This window comes from Epinephelus fuscoguttatus, linkage group LG8 (assembly GCF_011397635.1).
Source record: "Epinephelus fuscoguttatus linkage group LG8, E.fuscoguttatus.final_Chr_v1".
Classification (NCBI taxonomy): Eukaryota; Metazoa; Chordata; class Actinopteri; order Perciformes; family Serranidae; genus Epinephelus; species Epinephelus fuscoguttatus.
The window spans coordinates 4,771,095-4,794,813 of NC_064759.1; the positions used below are offsets into that span (position 1 = coordinate 4,771,095).

The 23,719-nt window shown below is 40.9% G+C and overlaps 1 protein-coding gene across 1 annotated transcript; it reads left to right on the forward strand.

Moving 5' to 3' along the window:
• The first annotated feature begins 1,851 nt into the window (after nucleotides 1-1,851).
• On the forward strand, nucleotides 1,852-23,719 carry rhbg (Rh family B glycoprotein). Its single transcript, XM_049582776.1, has 10 exons — nucleotides 1,852-2,258; nucleotides 11,693-11,879; nucleotides 12,272-12,422; nucleotides 12,569-12,716; nucleotides 14,226-14,392; nucleotides 16,857-16,994; nucleotides 17,229-17,362; nucleotides 18,178-18,299; nucleotides 21,093-21,166; nucleotides 22,843-23,719. Exons 1-10 carry the CDS (start codon nucleotides 2,081-2,083, stop codon nucleotides 22,918-22,920), a joined length of 1,377 nt encoding a protein of 458 aa, XP_049438733.1. The 5' UTR covers nucleotides 1,852-2,080; the 3' UTR covers nucleotides 22,921-23,719.

The following is a 23,719-nucleotide window of genomic DNA, read 5'->3' on the forward strand; positions in this document are numbered from 1 at the left end:
GGCTGGCTCCAAGAGCGAGTCAATCCCCACAGACCCCCATGTTAAAATGCCCAACTTTACAGCTGACATAAACATGTTTACAGCCTGGTAAGAAAAAGTTTTGGTCTCTGTAGGTAATTACAACATTTATGACGACTGTATGGGGGCTGAATTTTTATAAAGCTCACCTGTTTACATTTTATTAAAGCTGATTTGTGATATATTTTTGATGTAACATCTGATGTGATGTATTCAGTATATCCTTGTAAAGTATTGCTTTTGTTGTTTTTTGCTCCCTAGCATGAAGACAATGGCCTCTAGTTACCCGGGGTGGTGCAGGGTGGTGCAGGGTGGCGCAGGGTGGCGCAGGATGGCGAACCCCGCGCAGAGCTAGTTTCGAGCAGCGCAACCCGAGGCGCGCTCAGTTTGGTAGTTTGGCAGACCGAGATGCGCTGAGATGGGTGTGGCGGCGCAGCAGGGGGAGGTGTCGACAGATCCAGCTTTACGCAGTGACAGTTTCGTGCCAAAAGGCTTCACCAAAGGTGCGCTAAAAGCTCGCCAGCTGAAACCAGGTCTACTGTCAGCGCAGGAGGAGCGCAGCCGGTGTAAGACGAAGTTTGGCTGACCGGCGGACAGTGCGCACACATCATCAAAACCTCACAGGCAGGTTTCCAGAATATCAGGCACATTAACAATGCAAAAACCACTATTCAATGCAACTATCTGCAATCAGCACATAAATGTATCTCTATATCGACTGTCCCGTCACATCTGATGTCACATCAAAGGGGATTGGCACGTTTGGCACGCGTAATGGAAACCCAACTTGATTTGATTAACAAAACTAATGAGTTCCCATCCCTCTCAGCCAACCACAAACAGCCACAGCATCAGATAGGGAGTATATATTCAGCATCTGCCATCTTAGAAAAGTCAAAAGAAAAGAAACAGAGTGAGACTGCAAGAGAGAAAGAGAGAGAGCGCGCGCGCGAGTGCGCACGAGAGAAACGCAACATTGATTTACAATTGTGGTGACCTCCTCCCAGGCTACCTTTGCATCATCAGCCCGTGGAGGTCTGCTCGCAGTTCCGTATATTCAGACACTGTGAGGTTGGACCTCCTGGATCAAAACATCAGTTTCCTCCTGGGAGAAGTTTGGCTGTCTGACGCTACTGTTCTCTTCTGCCATGGCGAATTGAGTAAACTCTCATTATGCCTTCGCGCGGTGCATTTAAGGGCGAGGAGAGGGGCTCATTTGATTGGTATGATGTGTGTAAAACCCACCCTTTCTGACTTGCACAGGTAGGAGGGACGGAAGTGGGAAAGAGGAGTAGCTGCGCCAGGCGCACGGTGTGCCAAACTTGCAAAATCCGCCATGATCTTTTCCTAAACGTACCCAGGAGGATTTTGTGTCTAACCCTGACCACATGTTAACCACAGCGTTTAAAGTTTCAGCATAACAGCTCCATAACAACATGCAAATGTAACGTATCCATAGTTTGCAGAACTATGCTGTAACAGTTCTTTTTCTGGTACTTGGGCTAGCCAGTGATCAGTATGTCAGTTACACACAGAACATTGATGTGGCAATTATCTTGCGATTAATCTGATGCTAAACTTATATTATACAAAACTGATCAACCTCAAACTCATCAACTAGTTGGTAAAAACTCCCAACACATACTATTACTGAGAGAGAGTTCCTATCACACAGTAATGGCTCAATAATTATTACTGGATCACAAGGTGAGCTGAAGCTTTCCAGTCCACCTTAAAAAGTACAGTAGAGGGGGTGGGGCTTATCCTAAATTATTCATGCAGGAGGCAGGTTCAGTAGGTGTGATCCAGCAAAAACACACATGTAAGACCAGCTCTTGTGACTGTCTGTGAGTTTACTCTTCTTCTTCTTCTTCTTCCACCCTCTCACACACACACTCACACACACAGCCTCCTGTTTCTGCACTGAGGACACCCTGGGGTGTGTGTGAGAGAGACAGAGTGTGTCCAACTTTTTGTGCTGGATCTTTAATCCCCATTCATCCCCAAGAAAGTGCCTCAGTCAGCCTGTCCTCCTCGTCCGCGTCCCACTGAGAAAGAAAACATGACAGACGCAACAACCAACATGCGGCTGAAGCTGCCGATCACCTGCTTCATCATGGAGATCATCCTCATCATCCTCTTCGGTGTTCTGGTGGAGTACGACCATGACACGGACGCCAGGCAATTCCATCACAAGAACCACACTGACTATGAAAACGACTTCTACTACCGCTACCCAAGTGAGTGTCCTGTGGGTGTCTGGAGGGTCGGGGTCAAAGGTTACAGAGGTTCAGGGTCAAGATGCTTTGAGTCCCAGCCTGTGCTTGAATTTGAGCAGCAGCCTTAAGATGAAAGCTCGTGTTACTCATACCTAATGTGACATCGTCAACTTGATGGTAATGGGTGCTTTAACATAACAGAAAAATTGATTTTGTATGAAGCATTGTACAGATCAGTGCTGTGGGTGTTTGATCATGTTGCATTGTCTTGTTAAACACTTTAAAAGAGTGTTTAATTGATCCCAGTACAACTAATCCCTCAATTTGTCCTTTATTCTAAAGCCAGTTGCACGTTAATTGGACAGAAGGCTTGACTACATTACCCATAATGCCACTCTAGCTCGACCTTCTTCTTTAGGACAGAATCAGAGGAACATAATCAAGCCAATAAATGTTTAAATGCAACTTAGAGAGGTAGAGTTTTTCTTAAAATTAAGAGTCATCAAAAATAGAGACTTGAATTTGTCATTATTGACGGTTTCTAGGCTGATTTTTGATGATGAAGACACTTCTGTTAGGCTCCAGTGCAAAACTATGATTAGAAAATAATGTTTAAAATCTTTAAATAGAATCCAAATATCATGTTTGAGCAAGTCATAATTAAAGAAGCTTTACGAGTGTGGTAACTTTTTTCACAGCTAAAACTTCTTGCACAACATTAAACAGTAGAACCAAATTTTGTGTTGATTTTTTTTTTCTTTTGGGACTAGCATTTTTTGTTAGCACTGAAGAATGATCACTTTTACTGTAATTTTACAGCTTTGGTCTTTCTAATAATGCTTAAAGCAGTGGTTCCCAACTGGTCCAGCCACAGGATCCAGATTTCTCCTCAGTCACTGGTTCAAAGTCCACACAGTTTAATATATTCAGCATCATACTTGTGTTTGGCCATGTTGTCGAGCTAGTTTGTTGCCTCCGTCAAGTGGCTGCCTGTTAGTCACTCACTCTACAGCAAGAAACAGCACTTGAAAATAAAAGCTCTGTGCCGGAAATTCACTGTGCTTCCAAATAAATCATGTTTTTTACAAACTCACTTGCGGTCCATCCAGAATAGACCTGTGACCTGCTTTTGGAGCCGGGACCCACCAGTTGGGAATCACTGGCTTTAAAGCACCTCTCTACCACTAACATGATGCTTTCCTCTCTTACATGCTCCCTCAGTGGTTTTAACATACCTGTAAGTATGTCATCCCTTCATGTCCCCAATTCATTTACATATTCAGGATATTTAGGTTTTTGTGAACTCATCAGGGGGAAATGTTGTGCTGTGAGTGAAGGGATGAGAAGCTGCTGAGCTCTCTGGTTTCCCTAATTGGACAAGTCCCATTCTTTCAAAGTGAACATTGTACAGAGATGTCTTCCAGTCCGCTGCCGTCCCATGGAGGCAGATCCATTGATCGTTAATTTCCTGATTTATATGGATTGATGGTGTAGAAAAAAAAGCTTTTTTCCTTCACAGGATGGAGAGGAGACACAGGGCACTGATTACAGGCTGTAGAACGCTCATTACTGCATTCATAAAACACATTTTCTATCCACTTTCTCCACACACTCCACCTTCTGCACATAAAACTTCGAGCTGTTTTTCAGCATCAAATTATCTTAACGATTCAATACGAGGTGACATGTTCTACAGTGCTGTGTCAATATGTAGTTTAAATATATGTTTGATTTCAGACTGCAAATGTCAGAAAAATGTCAACGACATCACTTAATGCTGCTTTTTCAAAAAGACTTAATACTGTTAATGATGCCACAGCAAACAACATATATTGCAACTCAGTCTCACAGAAATATGCGAACTGACAACCCGGTCGTTGAAATCCAGTGCTTGGATAATGACTTGCAGCCTAGTAATAGTGCCATAGTGTATTATCTAGGAAAACAGAAGTAAAGGAATGAGTCTTGATATTGGCAGATATCAAAAAATGGGACCTCCCAAACCCATAGGTAATATAAAGAGTGAATTATCTGCATAGGGAGGAGGTCGGGGTGGTGGATGGGTCAAACGATCGCAGGTTGTTTACTGGTAAGGCCGCTGCTCGTGTCTCATGTCAAAGTGAAAGTCAGCGCTGACTTCTTTTAACTGTATGTACTTACGTCCTTTATGTAGTTCAGGGCCGCCCCTCCCTAAACGCAGAACATGCGCTGTGCGTAGGGCCTCATCTTCCATGGGGGGCCACATTTTGCGCAAGGGGATGCATTTGCTACTGTGAGGCGCACGTAGAATCAGCTCGAGGAAGGAGAGAAGACACCTGTAATCTGACTGCGCATGCGTCGCTGCAGTGATTGACAGCACTGGACATCTGACCAATCAGAGGGGTGCGCCGGCAGGCACTTGCAGAGCTGCAGCAGGTGAAGAGTTGTCGACATGTCGTCCAAAAGAGCCTCGGGAGTAGGTGCAGGGCCGGGAGGTCGGACGCTCCCAGAGAGGGGAGAGGGACAAATATAGCTAAATAAGATGAAAATAGAAAAAAATGGTCTTTTATTTCTTTTATTTCTGTTTTCAGTGTTTAATTAAGGTGGGAGAGGCGGAGGGCTGCGGGAGATCGGAGGTCTCCAGAGACGGGAGAGGGAGAAATATAACAAAATAAGATTAAATAGGAAAAACCTGTCTCCCTCTTTTATTTTATTTTCAGTGTTTAATCAAGGGTGGGGGATTGAGGTGGTGGAAGTTACTTTCTTTTGATGAGTCATTGATGGCTATTTGTGACTCAGATTTGTTTATTTATTTATTTCAGTTTGAAGTTATTTTTATTTAATATTTATTTATTTATTTCAGGTTGAATTTTTTATTTTATTTGACTCATACAGCCAAACAGTACAGTACATTTGTTATTGCTAATAAAGGTTGTCAAGTTAAATGGCATGATGTTGTTGTACAGACATTTTGTTCCTATGATACATTTGGGATGGCGAGAGGTGGCGGGGGTCCTCCAAATAAAATTTCGCTTAGTCTCAGTCCCTCGTTTCAGGTTGTAGTCATTTCATATATCTGTGAGATCATGTTGATATACTGAAGACATATCTTTTAAATGATAAAATTATAATACAAAACAACCATTGTTCTTTTAAATTTCCATCTGTTACTTTCATTGCATTTATAACAGAAACATTTTGTTCTACACTTCACTGATCCACTCACCTCCTCACTGTTCCACCTTAACAAATCAGCCTTGAGTAAGATGACTGAGGGCTGGTGGGCGTGTCTTAACAAGTCAGATCCTGTCTGAGGTTTACCTGGGAATATCTCTCTCTGTCAGGTGTGTGGGTGGTGCCCTCTGGCAGAGCAGAAAATGAGGAGAATGTAGAGACGATTGATCTCGTCTTCTTACTTAACACCGTTTAAATCTCTGTGCAACCTTTCTCCCGCAGGCAGCTAACTCTAATATCAACTTCCTGTCAGTCACTGACCTACCTTGAACCTCATCTTGAAGTAATGCATCTGACCTGAGGCTGAACTGACCTGCAGGGTTTTTGCAGGCTGACAAAAACACCAGCACCGACTGTAGCTAATATTTTGTGCCAACTTTCAGTACATTTAAATTAGACAACTTTCAGCATTCATTGTTTCACCTGATGGTTTTTTCTCAAGTTGGTTCAAATGCATCAAAAGAAGGAGTTAATAAAGAAATGCATTACTGGGAATAAATAGAAAATGCACTAAATTAAAAACTTGTCAAACCTAAAACTGACCTAGATTTAATCACTAATTGCAAAAATACACATGAATGTTTTCAGATGTTGGCACAGAGAGACAACTCATACTGACACACATGATTTTAGTTGTGTGTCCAGCTCTTGATATTGATGAATATATGTGACTTTTTCACACAGTGCAAAACCAGCTTTTTAAATTAAATTTCTATGTGCAGCACAAGGGGCTAACAAGGTTAACAGGAAAAGTCATTTGAAGCCTTGGTTAGGTATGCATGCTGCTGAAGTGCCTTTAAGCAAATGCCTAACCACTCCCAGGGCTGCTGCTCTGAGCCTAAACGTGACCTCTGACAGGCATTAAAGTAGAATGCACAATGTGAATTTTCAAGACTGTCCTCTTCAAATTCACACCTGTTCTTCTCTACTGATTTTCTCCGCGACCGTGCGTCATAGCGAGAAGCCACGCATATCACGTGAAACAGCAGAATCGTAGTCGGTAGTCCAATGTTTTCACAGCGAAAAAAATAATAAATTTACACTAAAATGATGTATAACAGAGCTTTCATACAGCTTTGCACACACTACTCTTGGATGGATTACTCTTGAATGCAGGCTCGCTCAGAAATGCCACGCATATCACATGAAAGCGCAGGAGCAGAGCTTTCCAGTGATGCCACTCACATCATTGTGCTGTCATCCCATCACGCTATAAATCCAGATTAATTGTCTACCAAATAAAAACCTGACGAATTTCTTTACAATCCATTATACAGATCTTGTTGTCAGTAACTTCATATAGTGAGGAATATCGTATCTTACCATGTCTTAGGCTTGCGTGTGTTTCTCCCTGTCTATCCACATTTGTAGTCCGGCTTTCAAGATGCAAATATCTCCATATTGTCCAGTTGACACTCCATCAAACTTTGTATGACAAGACCAGCCACTTGAGCACCCAGACAACTGCAGCCTAATTATGCATGCTGACAGGGCTGTAGTCACCATATACATTGAGGGGGACATGTGCCCCCCCCACCAATGCCCAAAATGCTCCCCCAATATATAACTGAAACTGAAAAACAAATATTATCTTGGAGGACATCATTGCACTTGGTTGACTATTTTTCCGTGATCTTAGATGTAAATATTGCATGTTTCTTTCAGATGAAACACATTTTTGACTTGTGAATGAGTCAATGGAATTTCTTGCAATAATGAAAAAATACTGGTAATCATGTCTGCCTGGCACAAACCACATGTTTTGGACAGCTGTGAAGTGACAGAATGTCCCAGCATCATGGTTCTTATATTGCCAGATTCCAGAGAGTCTCCCCTCTTCATATATGGCAGAATATGTCTTCTTCCAACTTGCTATGCTGAGATACATGTAAAAATGTAAGAATTTAGTAACACAGATTTTGTTTTTTTCATTGATATAAAATTAATATAAAATACAGGCACATAGGAGGACATGGAATGATGGCAAATCTGGTTAGCCCAGATTGTCCTGGAAAAAAAAAACAAGATATAGCATGTGTATGTAGCCTTTATGACTGTGATATGAGCTCAAGAGTAAAGGCAGTAAAAATACCCCAAAAACGCCTAGGGCCCATAGGGTTAAAGAAAAACCGTGGTCAGGTTTGAAACCCAATGTTGACAGTTCATGGAAGACAGAATTTGCTTGCGTCAGAGTAGAGGAGAAACATACTGGAGGTTGGTTGAACAAATGTTGTCCTGGCAGCACTTTTAAACACCACAGAAGGAAGCAGACTGAGGTTAGAAAAATAAGAGCAGAGAGTGAAGGTTCAGTAGATTTAATGGCCTCAGATAATCTTTAACCCGACACCTTCACTGTCACGGTCGCTGAAACAGAAGTTGACCTTCATGTTTCAGTGCTGTGTATACACAACCTTCATCCTCCATCCTTACTGCACTAAAACCTGTGTAATAAACACTACTGTTCACACGACAGGTTATCTATAGGGCAGCTTGTAAATCCACTGTGTGTTGGTGGTCTTAAAGCCAATGCATTGTCTGTTCTATATGCTGTTCTATATCCTGTGAGATAAGGATGGTATGTCAACTGAAAATATACCTCATAAGTCTCTGTCATGTGCAACAGAGAGCAGTCAATGACGAAAGAGGCTTTTCTGTTGTTGTCTGAGAGGTCACAAGTTTGATCCACACAGCAGAAAAACTTTTTAGTTGAAGTGTCTGAGATTGAAAAATGTACTTATAGTTTTAGAGATGTTTTAAAGAAGAAAATCAGCTGCCTCTAATTAAATAAAAACCTGTTTGTAAATGGGAACTGTAGTAGACTGTGTGATGGTATCTGTACGGATGATTGTCAGATTCAGCAGCATACGAAAGGTAAAACAGTAGCTATGTTTCCATCCAAAAGTGATTCAAATCATTGGGAAATGCGCATTAAAAGAAATACGAGTCCTGTGTGTTTCCATTAAATGTATGAACTTTGGTGAAAACTACAAACTCGCACGAGTTTTCCGCAGAACCAGAAACAAAACAAGTCTCGCATTCTTCTTCTTCTACGTTTTCTGGCGGTTGGCAACCAGCTTGTAAATGCATTACCGCCTTCCCGACACGGAGTGTGGATATCACCATAGAGAGAGGTGTGCTACGTCAGACTTAATTCAAACATAACTGTTTCCATCCCCCGTTTTGCGAATCAACATTTTTTCGAATCAACCAAAACCCGGCTAAAACGAGCGTATTTTAGTTTGTGCGAATTTGAATTTTGGCGTTTCCATCATAATTTTCCGACGCAATACTTCTAGATGCGTATCTAAACAGGCTGATGGAAACATGGCTAGTGACAAATAAAATATGTTGGGGCAAGATGATAGTTTTTATCCATCCTGACATTAATTAAGACCATCACTGCTAAGGCTGTTTTTTATTGCCTCCACACCGGCAATAGTTGTGGCTGGAGGCATTATGTTTTTGGGTTGTTGGTCCATCCCATTCTCATGATGTCTCAACACATTTTCACTCCGACCTTGTCACATATTGACGTTTGGTCATGGACTTTCCACATCGAGATATGACGTGTAAGGTACCCTGGGTGTGTTAGTTGAGGACGTTCTGGGACGCTGTGCCAACTTCAGCCTGTTGCATGCATTGTCTGTTTCACTTCTGTTTTCACAGGAAATGTACAGTTTGCATACAGTCTCTTTCAAAATAAACTCACTACGTTGGTACACGGTGAATTGGCATTTTTTTCTTTCAGCAACAAACACACGTGGTTGGGTTTAGGAAAAAAGAACAAGGTTTGGCTTTACAGTCATACAGGAAGCGAGCAAATTTTATATCCAAAAGGTCAACATTGCTGTGACATCATAACTATTCAGTGCCATAAATCAGGAACAGAAGGGGAGACATTTGGGCAGATGTTGAATTGGTGACAGTAATCTTGAAACTGTGCTGACTGTATAGATCTTTTGTACTGCTAGGAGGAAGATGTGTGTGAAGCAGTCGTGTTGTCACAGACATGGATGTAAACTGCAAGTGCAACTTTACTGGTGCACAGAGGCATATAACCAGGAAGCAGTAATTCTGTTTTTTTTTTTTTTTTTTGTGATTTAGGTGAACTGTCCCTTTTTAAAAAACCCAACGAAGAAATCTTTAAGTACAGATTCCAATAGGTAGTTTTAGTGTCAAATGATGTTCATATTGAGCTTAAAGACCCATTTCATTTATCATTAAGGCATGAAATAACTGATGGACATCTTCAATCTGTTATTTTGTGGACATTCTTAGCAAATTCAATGAGAACGTCAGCAGAAAATATTAGTTTCGCTTCAGCTGAACTCAGATGACAGTAAGACACTAATCCTGCCCAGCAGAGCCTGTCATTGCTCTGATTGTAAAGGGTCCTCCTGGATATCAGTGTGTGTATCTGGGCCAAAATGCCAACAGGGACACTGGCAACACCTCCGGCCGTCCATGCCAATGAACGGTCACCATGGCGACAGCAGCCACAGCACAGTGCAATATTGTGTGTGGTAGTTTGGGACAAATAAGGAGAGTTAGAAAGAGGTGCTCACAAACTGTGTGAACCAAGACAATGAGGGTGGGAGGAGACATTGAGTTGCAAGTTGAGAGAGTTCATTAGCTTTGCTTTTAGGGTCTTTTACACAGTGGATCAGCTATTATTTTAGCAATACAGAGTCATATGATACCTGTAAAAGTAATGAGTTTCTAAACCTGAATATCCTCTGTGCAGGCCTGAGTCAAAGCTGAACGTTGAAGTTTATGTAACTGTGCTAATTCACAGAGGAAGGCTGTGTTCAAAGCCAAAGACGCCATGTGATTCAGTTATTGGCAGTAATCTGGTGTTTGTGTTGATAGAGGCTTTTAAGGAGCAGATAGAGGTCGATCTAAATGACTGGTATCCTCACTGAAGTGCTCTTGGCTGTCTACCACAAGCAAATTTTAAATGTCGTCCAACAAGTTTGTGAACATTTATTTTTCATCTTAAATAGCTCGTCATTTTTATATGATAACTCTTCATCGTTAAGTTAAATTCTAAGCAGAAGGAGGGAGTTTAAAAAGGTTTACAGTAATATAATAGTAGTGAACAATTACAATGATTATTAAGCTATTGTCAATACTGTTTGCTGTGCAATCTGAGTAAATTTTGGTTTTGGACTGTTGTTTACAAAAAACAAATAGTCTGAAGATGTCACCTTGGGACCGGCAAAAATCAAACAGCATTCTTCAAATTTCTGACATTTAATCGACATTGAAATCAGTAATTAAGAAAGTAATTAACAGGATAATGAATGATGAAAAAATAATTAAAATAACTGCTAGTTGCAGCCCTAAAGTCTAGGGTTGTACCTGACTTACAATTATGTTTGCTGAATCAGATTTGGTTGTTCAATACAAATATTCGATGAATTTTGAATTTTGAATTTTTTTTTTTCATATAAAGTTCTAACGCTTGAATGGGTTCAGTGAGACGTGCATTTTGTATTCATATAATATCATAAACAAGCTAACTGTGCTAATGACAGATCAGCAATGTGCAACATTTTTTCCCCCAAACAAAAGCCAGAGACTGTGTGGTATTAAGATGCTGTGAGCTGTATATTCACCACTTCTAGGCAAAAGAGAGAAGATAATGTTACGTTGGAGCCTCATGATGCAAAGTCTGTCTTCCTTTGGGCAGCTGCTTCTGCATCTGCAGCAGACTGTGTTGAATTAGCATGAAAGTCAAGAGCGTTCATTCCGCAGTAAAATATGGGACCCAAAACGTCCACAGAGGTAGACTAAAATCTTAGTCAACTAAAGGGTCTCTGACTCTTGATTTGAATCTTCAACTTTGAGGGGGCAGCCTCACTGAAGTTGCTGAGCTTTGCTGAGATGTGAGTGTCTTGAATGCAGTAAATTGAAACTTAAGATCGCAATCAAATTGATGGATTTGTCAAGGCAGTAGATTAGCTTGAGATCACCTGTCACCTATAGAGAGTTGAGAGTCATCTGCAAAGAAAATCAATACTGTGCTTACAGATATTTCTTAATGGGAAAACACAGAACATTATAGTAGAATTAGAGGATCAAAACAGTGGGTCCAGAATTGAGCCTTGTGGAACTCCACCTGCAATTGTCATTTTACATTTTCTTTCATGTATTGGTCAGCATCCTACAGACCTTTCTGCTACCTGGATCGATGGCTCATGATGTCCATAATCTTATCTGGTCTTTTCTACATTGCACAGGTTTCCAGGATGTGCATGTGATGATCTTCATTGGTTTCGGCTTCCTTATGACCTTTCTGCAGCGCTATGGCTTCAGCAGCGTGGGCTTCAACTTCCTGATCGCAGCCCTCTCCCTGCAGTGGGCCACACTCATGCAGGGCTTTTTCCATGGAATGCATGGAGGCAAGATCCACATCGGGGTGGAGAGGTATGTGCTAAACATACTTCACATGTATGAATGCACACACAACTCTGACACTCTCAGAGCAGGCCTGCACACATCCTGAGGCATGTTGGAAAGTCCACAAACACACACATACACAAACAAATCACTTTTTCTCATTACTCTAGCACTCAATGTCAACGGCTCAGTATGTGTAATAGCTTATGACAATTGCAGGACATTTTTAAAAGACATTTAAAAGGTGAAAGTGAAGACACGAAGTCAAAAACAGACTTCAGGGGTGTTTATTCATCTGGATTTAGATTTTTGACATAACAACAAAACAACTTCCCACTGTCCGTTCTGAGGGTTTTATCACTGTGTCCATGTCCTACATAAGCTACTGCAGTAATGTGTTTTATCAAACTTTCTTTCAGTATGATCAACGCTGATTTCTGCACCGGCTCTGTGCTCATCTCATTTGGAGCTGTTTTGGGTAAAACCAGCCCCGTCCAGCTGCTGATCATGGCGATGTTTGAGGTCACACTGTTTGCTGTCAATGAGTTTGTCGTGCTGACCGCTTTGGGGGTGAGTTTAAAAAGCACACATACACTGTAGCGTTAATTAGCTGAAGATCTCAATGTTGCATCTGTTGTGTGAATCTTGTCTCATTTATCCCTGTTCATCAAAGATATCTGATTTGTTTTTCCGGATTGTGGCTAATTTTGTTTCAGGCCAAGGATGCTGGAGGCTCAATGACCATCCACACATTTGGAGCCTACTTTGGCCTTATGGTGACACGCATCCTGTATCGACCCAACCTGGACAAGAGCAAACACAGGAACAGCTCAGTCTACCATTCGGACCTGTTCGCTATGATCGGTAAACAGCTTCAATGTTTACTGCCAAATATTTTTCATTTTAAAGGGCAACTACACCAAAGTTAAAAAATATTCTTGTGCTGACGTCTAGAGGTCACTATTTGCTCTGTATTTAAGCTGAACTTGACCCTGACTTTAAAGCTAAATTCACACTACACAACTCGCTGCCTTATAACTGGGAGATTTGAAGTTCTTGTGGAGAGTTCCAAAAATTCAACCTGCTAATTATCTGGGGAGTGACTGCATCGCCAAGCCTCATGACTCTGGTCTTTGAACAGTTCACACATAGTGCTTGAGTGCTGATTTGCCTCCAATCTGGAGCTTTTGTTTGGGAGCTTCCATTTTGAAGCCTCGATTTTGGCATCTTGGCCGTGGCCATCTTTTTTTTTCTGAGCCAGAAGTGACCTCATTTGGGCGAGAGGGTGGAGATTTGGGGAAGTGAGGGGCGATCTGACTGAGAAGCTGAGGAGACTATTGGCAGACAGCCTGTAACTCAAAGCATCCCTTCCCTTGATTATACATAACTTTAAGCCTTAATAAAATGTAAACGGGTGAGTTATATAAAAATTTACCCCCTGTACAGTTGTCATGAATGTTAACATTAGCTACAGAAACCGAAACCTTATTGTACCAGGCTGTAAACATGTTTATTTCTGCTGTAAAGTTGGACATTTTATGCCTGTGGGGTTTGACTCGCTATTGGAGTCAGCCTCAAGTGGACATTAGAGGAACTGCAGTTTTCGGCACTTCATGTTAGCTCCATTTTTCAACCCCAGAGTTTGTCGCTTGAGCTAAAGTCATATGGTTTGTACTTGATATAACACAAATGATCTCATTTGGACTTTCATTAAGGATTAAATGTTCTCCACAACCCCAAAGATTACGGATTTGTTTCTAAAGTGTGTGCAGCTGGGTTGGAAATTAACTTTTTTGTCCACCTGCTACTGTGAATCTACCAGCCACTTAATGGATTACCAATGTTGTTTTGGCTGGTGAGTGAACCATATGCATATTTTACCAGCATTTGGCTGGTGGCTGATGCTGATTTCCAACCCTGCCTGGTGTGCAGCAATTAGCAGCAATAGATATACCTTGAATCAATCTGTCAGCAGCCAATCATGTTGTGCTAGCTGAAGGGAGAGGTGCATCTGTCAGTAAATAAAACATCCATTATTTCTGTATATTTACTAAATTTTTCTGTGTTTAATTCAAAATGTCATTACATTTGGTGGAGTGCACATGATGCTTGTTCAGGACTCTAAACACTAAGTTTAGCACTTTGACTTGACTTGGAACCTGTTGGTCTTGTCTTGAGATTAGTAAAACAATAACTGTGATTCACCTCTAATACCGTATACAAAAAGCAGTAAAGAAGAGACTTGGGCTACAAAAACAAAGTGTATTTGATTCCTTTTTACTGGGATTTAACTAAATTAAGTTCTGAGTTCAAGTTTTCAAGTTTCTTTTCACAGACAGCTGAATTTCCCTGTATCATGTCTGTGTTGCTCAGGTACCATCTACCTGTGGATGTTCTGGCCCAGCTTCAACTCTGCCATCACAGCTCACGGAGACGACCAGCACCGCACAGCCATGAACACCTACTACTCCCTGGCAGCCTGCACTCTGTCCTCCTACGCTATGTCTTCCCTCACAGCACACGACGGCAAGCTGGACATGGTGAGAACACAAGATTAACGTCAATGAATTCACTTGTAATTCCTAATCAAATCAAGAACTAGAATAATAAGTGCTGATGAACTGGATCCCAAACTTTTAGAATCAAAGTGCTCCCCAGGAAGTGATTGTCAGCTGCAGGAGTACAAGATAACAATTTCTAGTTCACAATCAGTCAGGTCAGAATGAAATCAGCAGGTGTGATAAATTCTGCTGCTGACACAGAAGTGCTGAAGTGAGGACAAGAATCTGGGAGAAAGAACTAGAAAAGTTTTTGTAACATCTTGAGTTCACGTCAGCAGCGTGGATCTTATCAGCTTTAAACTCATGACAGAGTTATTCGGAAGATAACAGCTGATAAATGTATCATCTGAAGACACACACAGACAGACACACAGACACACCAAACAATGTAAGTTGTTCCTAAGTCACATGGAGGCTCATGTGAGTCAAACACTCTCTCATCGCTGTCATACTCAGCTGTCAACAGTAAATCACCTGATATGATGATGGGACATTCCTGTGCTGATAGAGATCAAACCTGAGGGAGATTCACAGTCAGTGCGGTGATTTAACAAGAGAGGGCACATAACATACGGCCTGTCGATGGTGAAGACAAGCTAATCAGTCCCTGATGCTCTCCACCTGTTTGCTGCCATGTGTGTGTGTGTGTTAAAGAGGCTGCAACATGTTACAGACACACTGTTTGAAATTTCCGTATGCTCACATCAGACATACATTTTTAAGTTGCTCCTTCTGAAGCCAAGCAGACCACTTAAGTTTCCTCACTGTTTTTGTTCATATTTAGAAGTTTAAAGTTTTAGGAAAATGAAAGTTAAAATGTTTACTTTTTCATTTATAGTATAGTGCAAACAGATTCCTCCCCCCCCAGCTCTGAAACATAAAGTAATGCTCAGAATGGCTGAGTTTTATTTCAACGAGCACTGAACTTTGAGCATGACATTTGAGAGAAATTAGTAAAACTAAGCGATAACGTTATTATTACTGGTTTATGTGCAAAACGGCAAAGGCATCTGAGCCTGTGCCGAGCACAAAATAGATTTTTGTTTGCTCAAATTAATCATGCTTTGTGCATTTTGTCTGTTTTTCTGTGCTTCTATTGCACGCTCATGAATGAGTCACTGATATATTGTCATAGCACAGTGGTTCCAAACCTTTTTCCTCAAGGGACCATTTTCTTTCATTGAGTAAAGTGACGACCCCTGACCCCTATATCATATTATATTCAATGCATAACAATAACAGTACACAACAACTGATAAACTACAATTAACTGAATAGTAAAAGCGATAACTGCAGGAGGTTTGAACAAGTGATTTGGATGAAGTTTGAGGTGATTATAACCTGTGAATTTTGCATCAGAGATGAGTTTTCCTGTTATTAGCTCTTTGGTTTTACTTTTCTAATGCAGAATGAGGCTGTTTAGCAGAGAGTGAAGGCTCTGTAAATAAAGCTTGTGTTGAGGTTTTCATTGTGCCCTTATCCTGTGAGATTTTTAAAGTATATATCTTGAAGAATAATCTAAACTTTAAAAACATAAAACATTTATTTTTCTTCACAGAAATTAAATGAATGCTGAGATATATGCCAAGTGTGTATTTTTGAGAAAGTTTTTTTATACCCTTTAAAATCAAGAAGGCCTCCTCATGTCCCAGTTTGGGAACCAGCACTACAGCAGGTCAGCTAGGCTAACTAGTTAGCGTAGTGAAGTTAGTATTTGCTGTTTACTTTTTACAAGACTGCAGTAACAGGGTTGATTTGTTGTCATTCTACAACACAGGGCTGCACAATGAAATGTGAGTTGTAGCCTCTTTTATGATACACAATTAAAAAACAAAACTAAAAACAGGTACTGTGATGGAGAACAGAGGATGACTTGTGGAGTCTCACAGCCTTTGGAAAGAGCTGCTCTGTAGTCTGGAGGTACAACAGCAGATACTTCTGTATGACCTGCTGGATGGGTGCTGGCTGGGTGATGTCTTATACTATCCTTTGGGCTCTGCATGACTTCAGAAGTGAAAAACACCTGAACCTTTACACAATGTGCAGCATGCAAGATTTACTGTGAAGTGAAATCGTTTATTTCTTTGTGAAATATCTGAAGTTGCCTAAAGATCATTATTTATTGACTCAGTGAGCTTTACGCCACCAGTGTCAGTAATCCAGTTTGTGTCTAATTGAACTGCAGAACTGCTAAGTGGCTTATTCAAAGCAGCTGGTTGAGGATGGTTTTGCAGGATTTTGGAAATGAATGAATGAATGGATGAATGAATGAGTGTTGTCCTGGAACTTCCCCAAATTTGCTGTACCAACAGACATCCTGACAGTGAGTGCTAGGATGAAAGTGTATTTTACTGTGTTCAAACCTCCTCTGCATCTACAAAATGCATGAAGACAATTTGTTAAAAATGTAGCAGTGATGTTTCCTCCTCTTCCTCCTCTTTAGGTTCACATCCAAAATGCTGCTCTGGCTGGTGGAGTCGCAGCAGGAACAGCTGGTGAAATGATGCTGACGCCTTATGGCTCCATGATTGTTGGTTTCTTGGCCGGCATCATCTCTGTTCTCGGCTTCAAGTACCTCTCAGTAAGGACGATTCAGCATTTTGTGATGAAGTCAGTGAGCAAACTGTACAATTTTGGCTAATCAGTAAAAAGATCTAGAAACTGTGAAGTGCTACTGTGGATGAATGTGTTCACCAAATGTTCTAAATTAAAGATTGAAGAGTTTTTTGGCCTGTGATGTTGCAATCCTCCTCCAGTTTCACCCACAACACAAAACAAACATGATCAGCGTCGTTTCTTCTTCTCCTCCCTTTAGCCCATCCTGGAGGAAAAACTAAAGATCCAAGACACCTGTGGGGTTCACAACCTGCACGGCATGCCTGGCGTCCTGGGCGCCATTGTGGGAGCGGTGACTGCTTCAGTGGCAACCGCAGATGTTTATGGAGGAGGGTAAACAATAATTTGTGTTGTTATAGAAACAAACACCTGCTGACTGCAACATTGTCCCAAACTGACTGGAAAAGTGTTTTTTCCGAATGATAGAAATCACTCGTTTATAAACACAGCTATCCAAGTTGCCTGTGAGCAGGGCACTTTATCTTCTTAGTGGGATCACTAGTAGATGTAACATAAGTGTTTGACACCAAGCTGTGAATGTGTGAACTGAAATGGATGCAAGAGCAGAATTTTATTTGAAAACAAGTGTAGACTTTCATTGTAAGTTTGCTTGATGGACTCAGTGTACCTGAGCTGTCCTGTCCTGAGCTGTCCTAACCTAACCCTAACCCTTCTGTTAACCACACGCTGTATGTATTTACTAACAGGGATTAGAAATGATATCAGCCTGTAGCATGTGTGCCATGAGACATTAGAGTGACTTTAACAAGCCTTAACTCAACTGCTTTCAGAGCAGGGACCAGAAGCATCAGCAGTGGTTTGTCCTGCATTTCCAGATTTTTCAAGTTTGAATAAAATAATCTTTGTGAGGCTTTGGCCGCAGGAGTGTGATTAGTTACTGATCATATCACTGTGACTACACTGACAGATCTCAGCTCCCTCCATGTCCCTCTCACATTCCTCATTTAGTATAAAGTCAGCATGCAAAGACGTGCAGAGAGGCAGTAAATCTAAGGTCTGTTGGTTTTGTTATCGCAGGTGCTCAGTAAGTTAAAACAGTCATAAATCACTGTCAAGTGTCAAGACTCACCCCTGTATCCATGCATATATCAGATATATTTCCATACATTTCTTCTTGTGTGTTTCAGTATGGCAGACGTGTTCCCAGATGTGGCGAATGGAGACATTAACGCGTCTTACCAGGGTGTCCGTCAGGCCATTTCCCTCGCTGTCACCCTCGGCATCGCTCTCGGGGGAGGCCTAATTGTTGGTAGGTGTCACATGATCCTCAGTTATTCTGATAAAAAAAAAAAAACTCTCTTAAACTGGACATTTGAGCAACACAGAGTTCAAATAACTCAGTCAGCACTGATATGGACATCAGAGGAGGTTCAAACTGGGTGTAACAGTGTTGGGAAGATTACTTTTGAAATGTAGTAGGCTACAGATAATGAGTTACCTTGTTAAAAATGTAAAAAGAAATGTAACTATGGTAATTACTTTATCAATGTAATTTACTAAATTGAATTACTTTTCAATTACTTTTCTAACAAATTTAGTTAGATCTATAGTTAGTTAATCTATAGTTTCACATAGATTGACCACGTCAGTGAATAGAAAAGTGGGACTGACAGAATGACTGACTGACAGAATGATACACTGACAGTTTCCGTGATTATGTACAGCATACCATACCATGACTTAGTCATACCAAAAATTAGAAGAAAAAACACCAACATCGGTCCACAGGGGGAGCCACAGCGATCGGTCGCATTTTAGCCATTTTGAAGCATTTTTCTGTTGTTATAGCGCCACCCAGTTGCCAATTAGAGTTAAATTTCTCCAGTCACCTTGAGGCGTCCTGTTCTACATATCTACCAAGTTTAGTAAAAATCCATATGGCGGTTAGGCCTAGATAAGAAATGAGCTCTCTAGCGCCCCCATTTTGTTTGATGGGGTCAATAATGGAGGGGTCCCCTCAGATTATGTGTGGTCATATGCCTACAAAGTTGCGTGGTGATGGGTGAAACCCTTGAGATGTTCTACACCTTTATGTGATGAGCCACGCCCTCCGCAATATTCATTGCCTTATATATGAAGTATTTTTCAAAAAATTCAAAATGGCGGAAAATCTATATAAGCGGAAGTTATGGGTTCTTGAGGCAAATGTGTTCGTCATGAGGAGAGGCTTCATTGGCATCCTCCCATGACCCTCTACCACTGTGCCAAATTTCACATGGATTGACCAAGTCAGTGAGGAGAAAAAAGTGGAACACACACACAGACAGAGTTTTCGTCATCATATAGTAAGATATTTAGCTGGTAATTAACTCACAAGTCTGGAAAAATCAACACTTGCTCTGAAGACTCATTAAAAAAGGAAAAAGTAAGATTGTGCTGCCTTTTATTGTCTGAACATGCAGGTGCTGGCAGGGTTAATGATAAACACCAGTGACTCACTCAACAATTAACTTTCTCAGCTGTCTCTCAAAACTCCCTTAACTGTGTTTTGGAGCAGTTCTTCTGCAACCCAATGGCGAGGAAAAAGGTTGGCATTGAATGTCCCTGCAAACAGGAGACATTACATTTGTGTGTTATTTAAGTTTTAGGGTTTATGGGTAGCTTTAGAAAAAAAAAGAACCAGGTTTGGCTTCACATTCATGGGGGAAGGGCACACCGGCCTCCCAGATGAAAGTCAGTGGTTGTTGGACCCACCCACCACCCTTCCTGCCTGCCCTGCTCGGACTTTGGCACCCTTAACTTACGTTGTTGCCCCACCTAGTTTCCCCCTGATGCAGCTAGCCATCATTACACAATACCAGCGACTCACTGCGTATCATGCCGATGCAAAAGGACGTTTTTTCGTTGGTGTCTGATGCCTGAAGTCAAGTCAAGCACAGGTGTTTGACGACTTCGTAGTCAGACTGGATTTATTCTGAAGCCTTGAGTTTGGCGTTGCGGCTGTCACCATTTTAGCTTTCTGGAGCCAGAAGTGACTAGCCTGGAAATCCAGACTCAAATCTAGAAAGATTTTGAGTCTGGCCCTCACGATACACGCTTCCTACCCGAGGGGCGGCACTAACTGAGGCATATTAAATGCCGCCGCACACAACTGGATAGCACGATGGCCAATCAGAGCAAAAGACAAGGTGACGTATTCATTGCACCAAGCCCCATTGGTTTGCCGACCAGTGGGGCTAACTGATATATTATACTTTTTCTGTATCCCGTCGGCAAAACGGCAAAAACATCCTTCCTGGAAATGAAGGCTTCTAGCGCAGTCTTCTGTTCCTCTCTCAAGGAAAAAGATACGTGTAGGTGGCTTATTGTTTCTTCCAAAGCTAAATTGAATGGAGATGCAGTTGCCATCTTGGCTGTTTATTTTCCGACTCCTACGGCGCAGCGCTGTCTTCATCATGTTACGCCCACCCAGAGCCCGACTTCAAATTTGCTAGGGGCGGGGCATCTGGATTTCCAGGTTAAGAAACGACCATAGTTGGACAAGAAGGTGGGGCCATGGAGGAGAGAGGGGCGGATCTGATTGAGAAGCCGAGGACACTATCAGCAGACAGCCTGTCACTCAAAGTGTCCCCACCCATAATAATGTGTGACTTCAAGCCTTAATAAAATAGAAATGAGACCGTAATGTAAAAATTCAGCTCCCTACACAGTTGTCATGAACTGGGAAATTAGCTATAAAGACCAAAACTATTTTTTTGTACGGCTTTAAACACATTAATTAATGCTGTAAAGTTGAACATCTTAACATGCGAGTGTATGGGGACTGACTTGCTCTTGGAGCCAGCCTCAAGTGGTCTTGAGAGGAACTGCAGTTTTTGACACTTCTTGTTGGCTTAATTTTTTCCACCCCGGAAATTATTGCTTGGTTTACGCTTACAAATGCTTGGTTATGGTGAAGAAAAGATCATGTCTGACTTAAAATACCTATATTTAGAGGCACAATCCCTGCTGGAAAAGCAAGCTCTTTACTGCACATTCTCTGAACTGAGGGCATTATAGGTTTAAAGAAAAAAAAGTGACAAGGTGTCTTTTCTTGTACCAGGTTTCATTTTGAAGCTTCCTATCTTTGGTGCTCCTCCTGACACCATCTGCTTTGAGGACAGCATCTACTGGGAGGTGAGTCTGACTGAACGAGATGGTAACCCTTTATTTTACAGGTCTGTAGTGTCTGAATCACTTCCTGCACATTTTCAAGAAGTGCCTTGGATAGATTTTTTTCATCAAGGCTCAGTTACAGGAGACATTGTTCAGTTAGTAAACTTCCAATAAGGTAATTTCAATTAATCCCAAACACAAAGAGTTTTTTAGTCAGAGCACAGACAGTGAGCTGATCATGTAAAAATGTGACAATACAACAAACCATCGATGGAAAACAAGTTTCCATTGATAAATTGGGGTTTCAGTGGAGTCGTGCTGTTAAGTAAATCAAAAATCTCACAAACTTTAATACCAGATTACAGAACTTTTTCCTGGGAATGTACTAGGAAATGATTCAGGAATGAGGGACCCATGAAATAAAATGCTGGTGACACTGCTAACAGTTCCCTCATAGTTCCCTCAGAAGTTTACTAGGCGTTTTATTGGCATACATTTTAACAACAATGTTAAATTGGTTCATTACCGATTAATGCATTCCAAAATAACACAAAAGGTCTTTTTATCACGGTAGGTCAGTTGCAAATATGTGAAATGGTCTACAGCAAGGATATAATTCAACATATATGGAGAATAAATTATCCAGTAATACATGAATAATGAATAAATATTTATTTAGGTTTAAATGAGGTATTTCCTTGTGAATTACATGATTGAAATACATAATCATAACACCATACTCTTTGCCATACCATACTCAAGCTGAATTAACCACCACAAAGATGAAGTATTTTCTGTAGTTATTAAATGTTCCTGGTGACCAGGAGTGCAGCAGTACATGGTAATGACCACATGATGGCGACGTCGCTCTGTGGTTCATAATCAGTGACTGTGAAGTCAGTGATGAGGCAGTATCGCTGTCTGACCACCAGGTGTAGGTGATGTCACCATCCAGGTGATTCCAGGAACACAATCCCTCCTGGATGATGTCACACCTTCTCATTTAAGGCTGACGTCATTTAGATTTCCCCACAATGCAACACGTCTGTGGCTCATCATGCTTTCGTTTTATGTGTATTTGAGTGCAGGTGTAAAAGTGCACACAGTGCTATAAATATTACTATGAAAACTTGTTGTTGATAAGTTGATAATTTTACCAAAAATGAGGCATTTTGTTACAAAGAAATGAAGTTAAAATATTGTTTAACATTTCATTGAACTGTTCTTTAACTGTGAATTCCTAAAGGCACAGTGAACCCCATTTCTAAGCATTAAAGATAAATGAAGTACACTGAGCAAATATTTTCATGACCTTTTTTATTAATACTCTATTAACTCTCTGTCTTTTGCATAAATTACATCAAATAATAAGTAATTCAGTGCTGCTGTTTTCTATCCTTAACTCCAAGTTTTATCATTTTATCTTTTTACTAAATATCTGACAGAGGAACAAAAGAGACAAGCACACTGCTGTACATGTGGTGCTCCAGAGAGACCTGGAAGAATGCTGACATTTAGAGACATAGCACCACGAGAAAATTAGTGACATAAAACCAGGAAGCAGCTATAATGTGCACCTTGAAAAGCGACATTTAGAATGTATTTAGTCTGGAAAATGGAGGATGTTTGAGAGCAGGTGAGGTCATAAAAATCTTGAAACTCAATTATGTTGTTCTCTGTCATTCTGTCTGCCTCAGGTACCTGAAGACGAGGAGGGTCATGGGGAGCAGTTGACCACTGTGAGGACGGCTGAGACTGAGAAGCTCAACAGTTAGACACACTGAGAGAATCACACAAACGCGCACACTCTGAGGTTGTTACATCCCAGCACTTGAGTATTACACCCTTTAGGTTGTAAAAACAAAAAAGAACCTGCATCATGTTCATGTCAGCTGCCAAAATGTTTGTTTTTATGTGTAAAAACTTCTATCCTGCAGAAAAAAAAAAAAAATAGGTTATAGACAGCTGTGTCCACTGGGAGTCGATCTCGAGCTGTGTCCCTCTGCTATTCAGGCCTGTGCAGAGACTGCACTGGGAAATGATGTGTCTATTTGATGAAAGATGCTGTCTAATTGTCCCCTAAACCCGGCCAAGACACGGTTACAGAATTTAATTTCAGCAGCTGCTTCAAACCAAAGACAAACAGACTCGTTCAGAGCCACAAACCTCCATTCAGCAGGAACGGCCTCACTGAGTCTTGGCAAATTTAACATTTAGAAAATTGGTTATTTTTCACTGTAAACCAATTTTCTGTTTTTGAAATAAGAGATTTTAATGCAGAACAATGCTGAGGCATAAATATGTTTTTTTCATATATATGTGTATTATCTCCTGATACTTTAGGTTTGGGATTTTCTGTGATTTTATTTTTCATATTAAACCTTATGTGATTAGTTAGGATTGAGATATCATGTTACAGTTATGTGCCTTTATATTAATGGTATGTCAGACAGATTTTTAGATTTGGCCTAAATGGATTTGGAAATAGTTGCATTCACTGTTTGCAACAATTCTATGTGAATTAAAAGTGTTTTGGATTCATGTTTGGCAAAATAAATTGTTCACAAGTGTGAA

Excerpts from the sequence above, each read along its gene's own strand:
- rhbg (XM_049582776.1), top strand. The coding sequence starts at position 2,081 with ATGACAGACGCAACAACCAACATGCGGCTGAAGCTGCCGATCACCTGC. Across the intron at positions 2,259-11,692 it reads CTTCTACTACCGCTACCCAA|GTTTCCAGGATGTGCATGTG; the intron begins GTGAGTGTCCTG and ends TACATTGCACAG. Across the intron at positions 16,995-17,228 it reads TCGGCTTCAAGTACCTCTCA|CCCATCCTGGAGGAAAAACT; the intron begins GTAAGGACGATT and ends TCCTCCCTTTAG.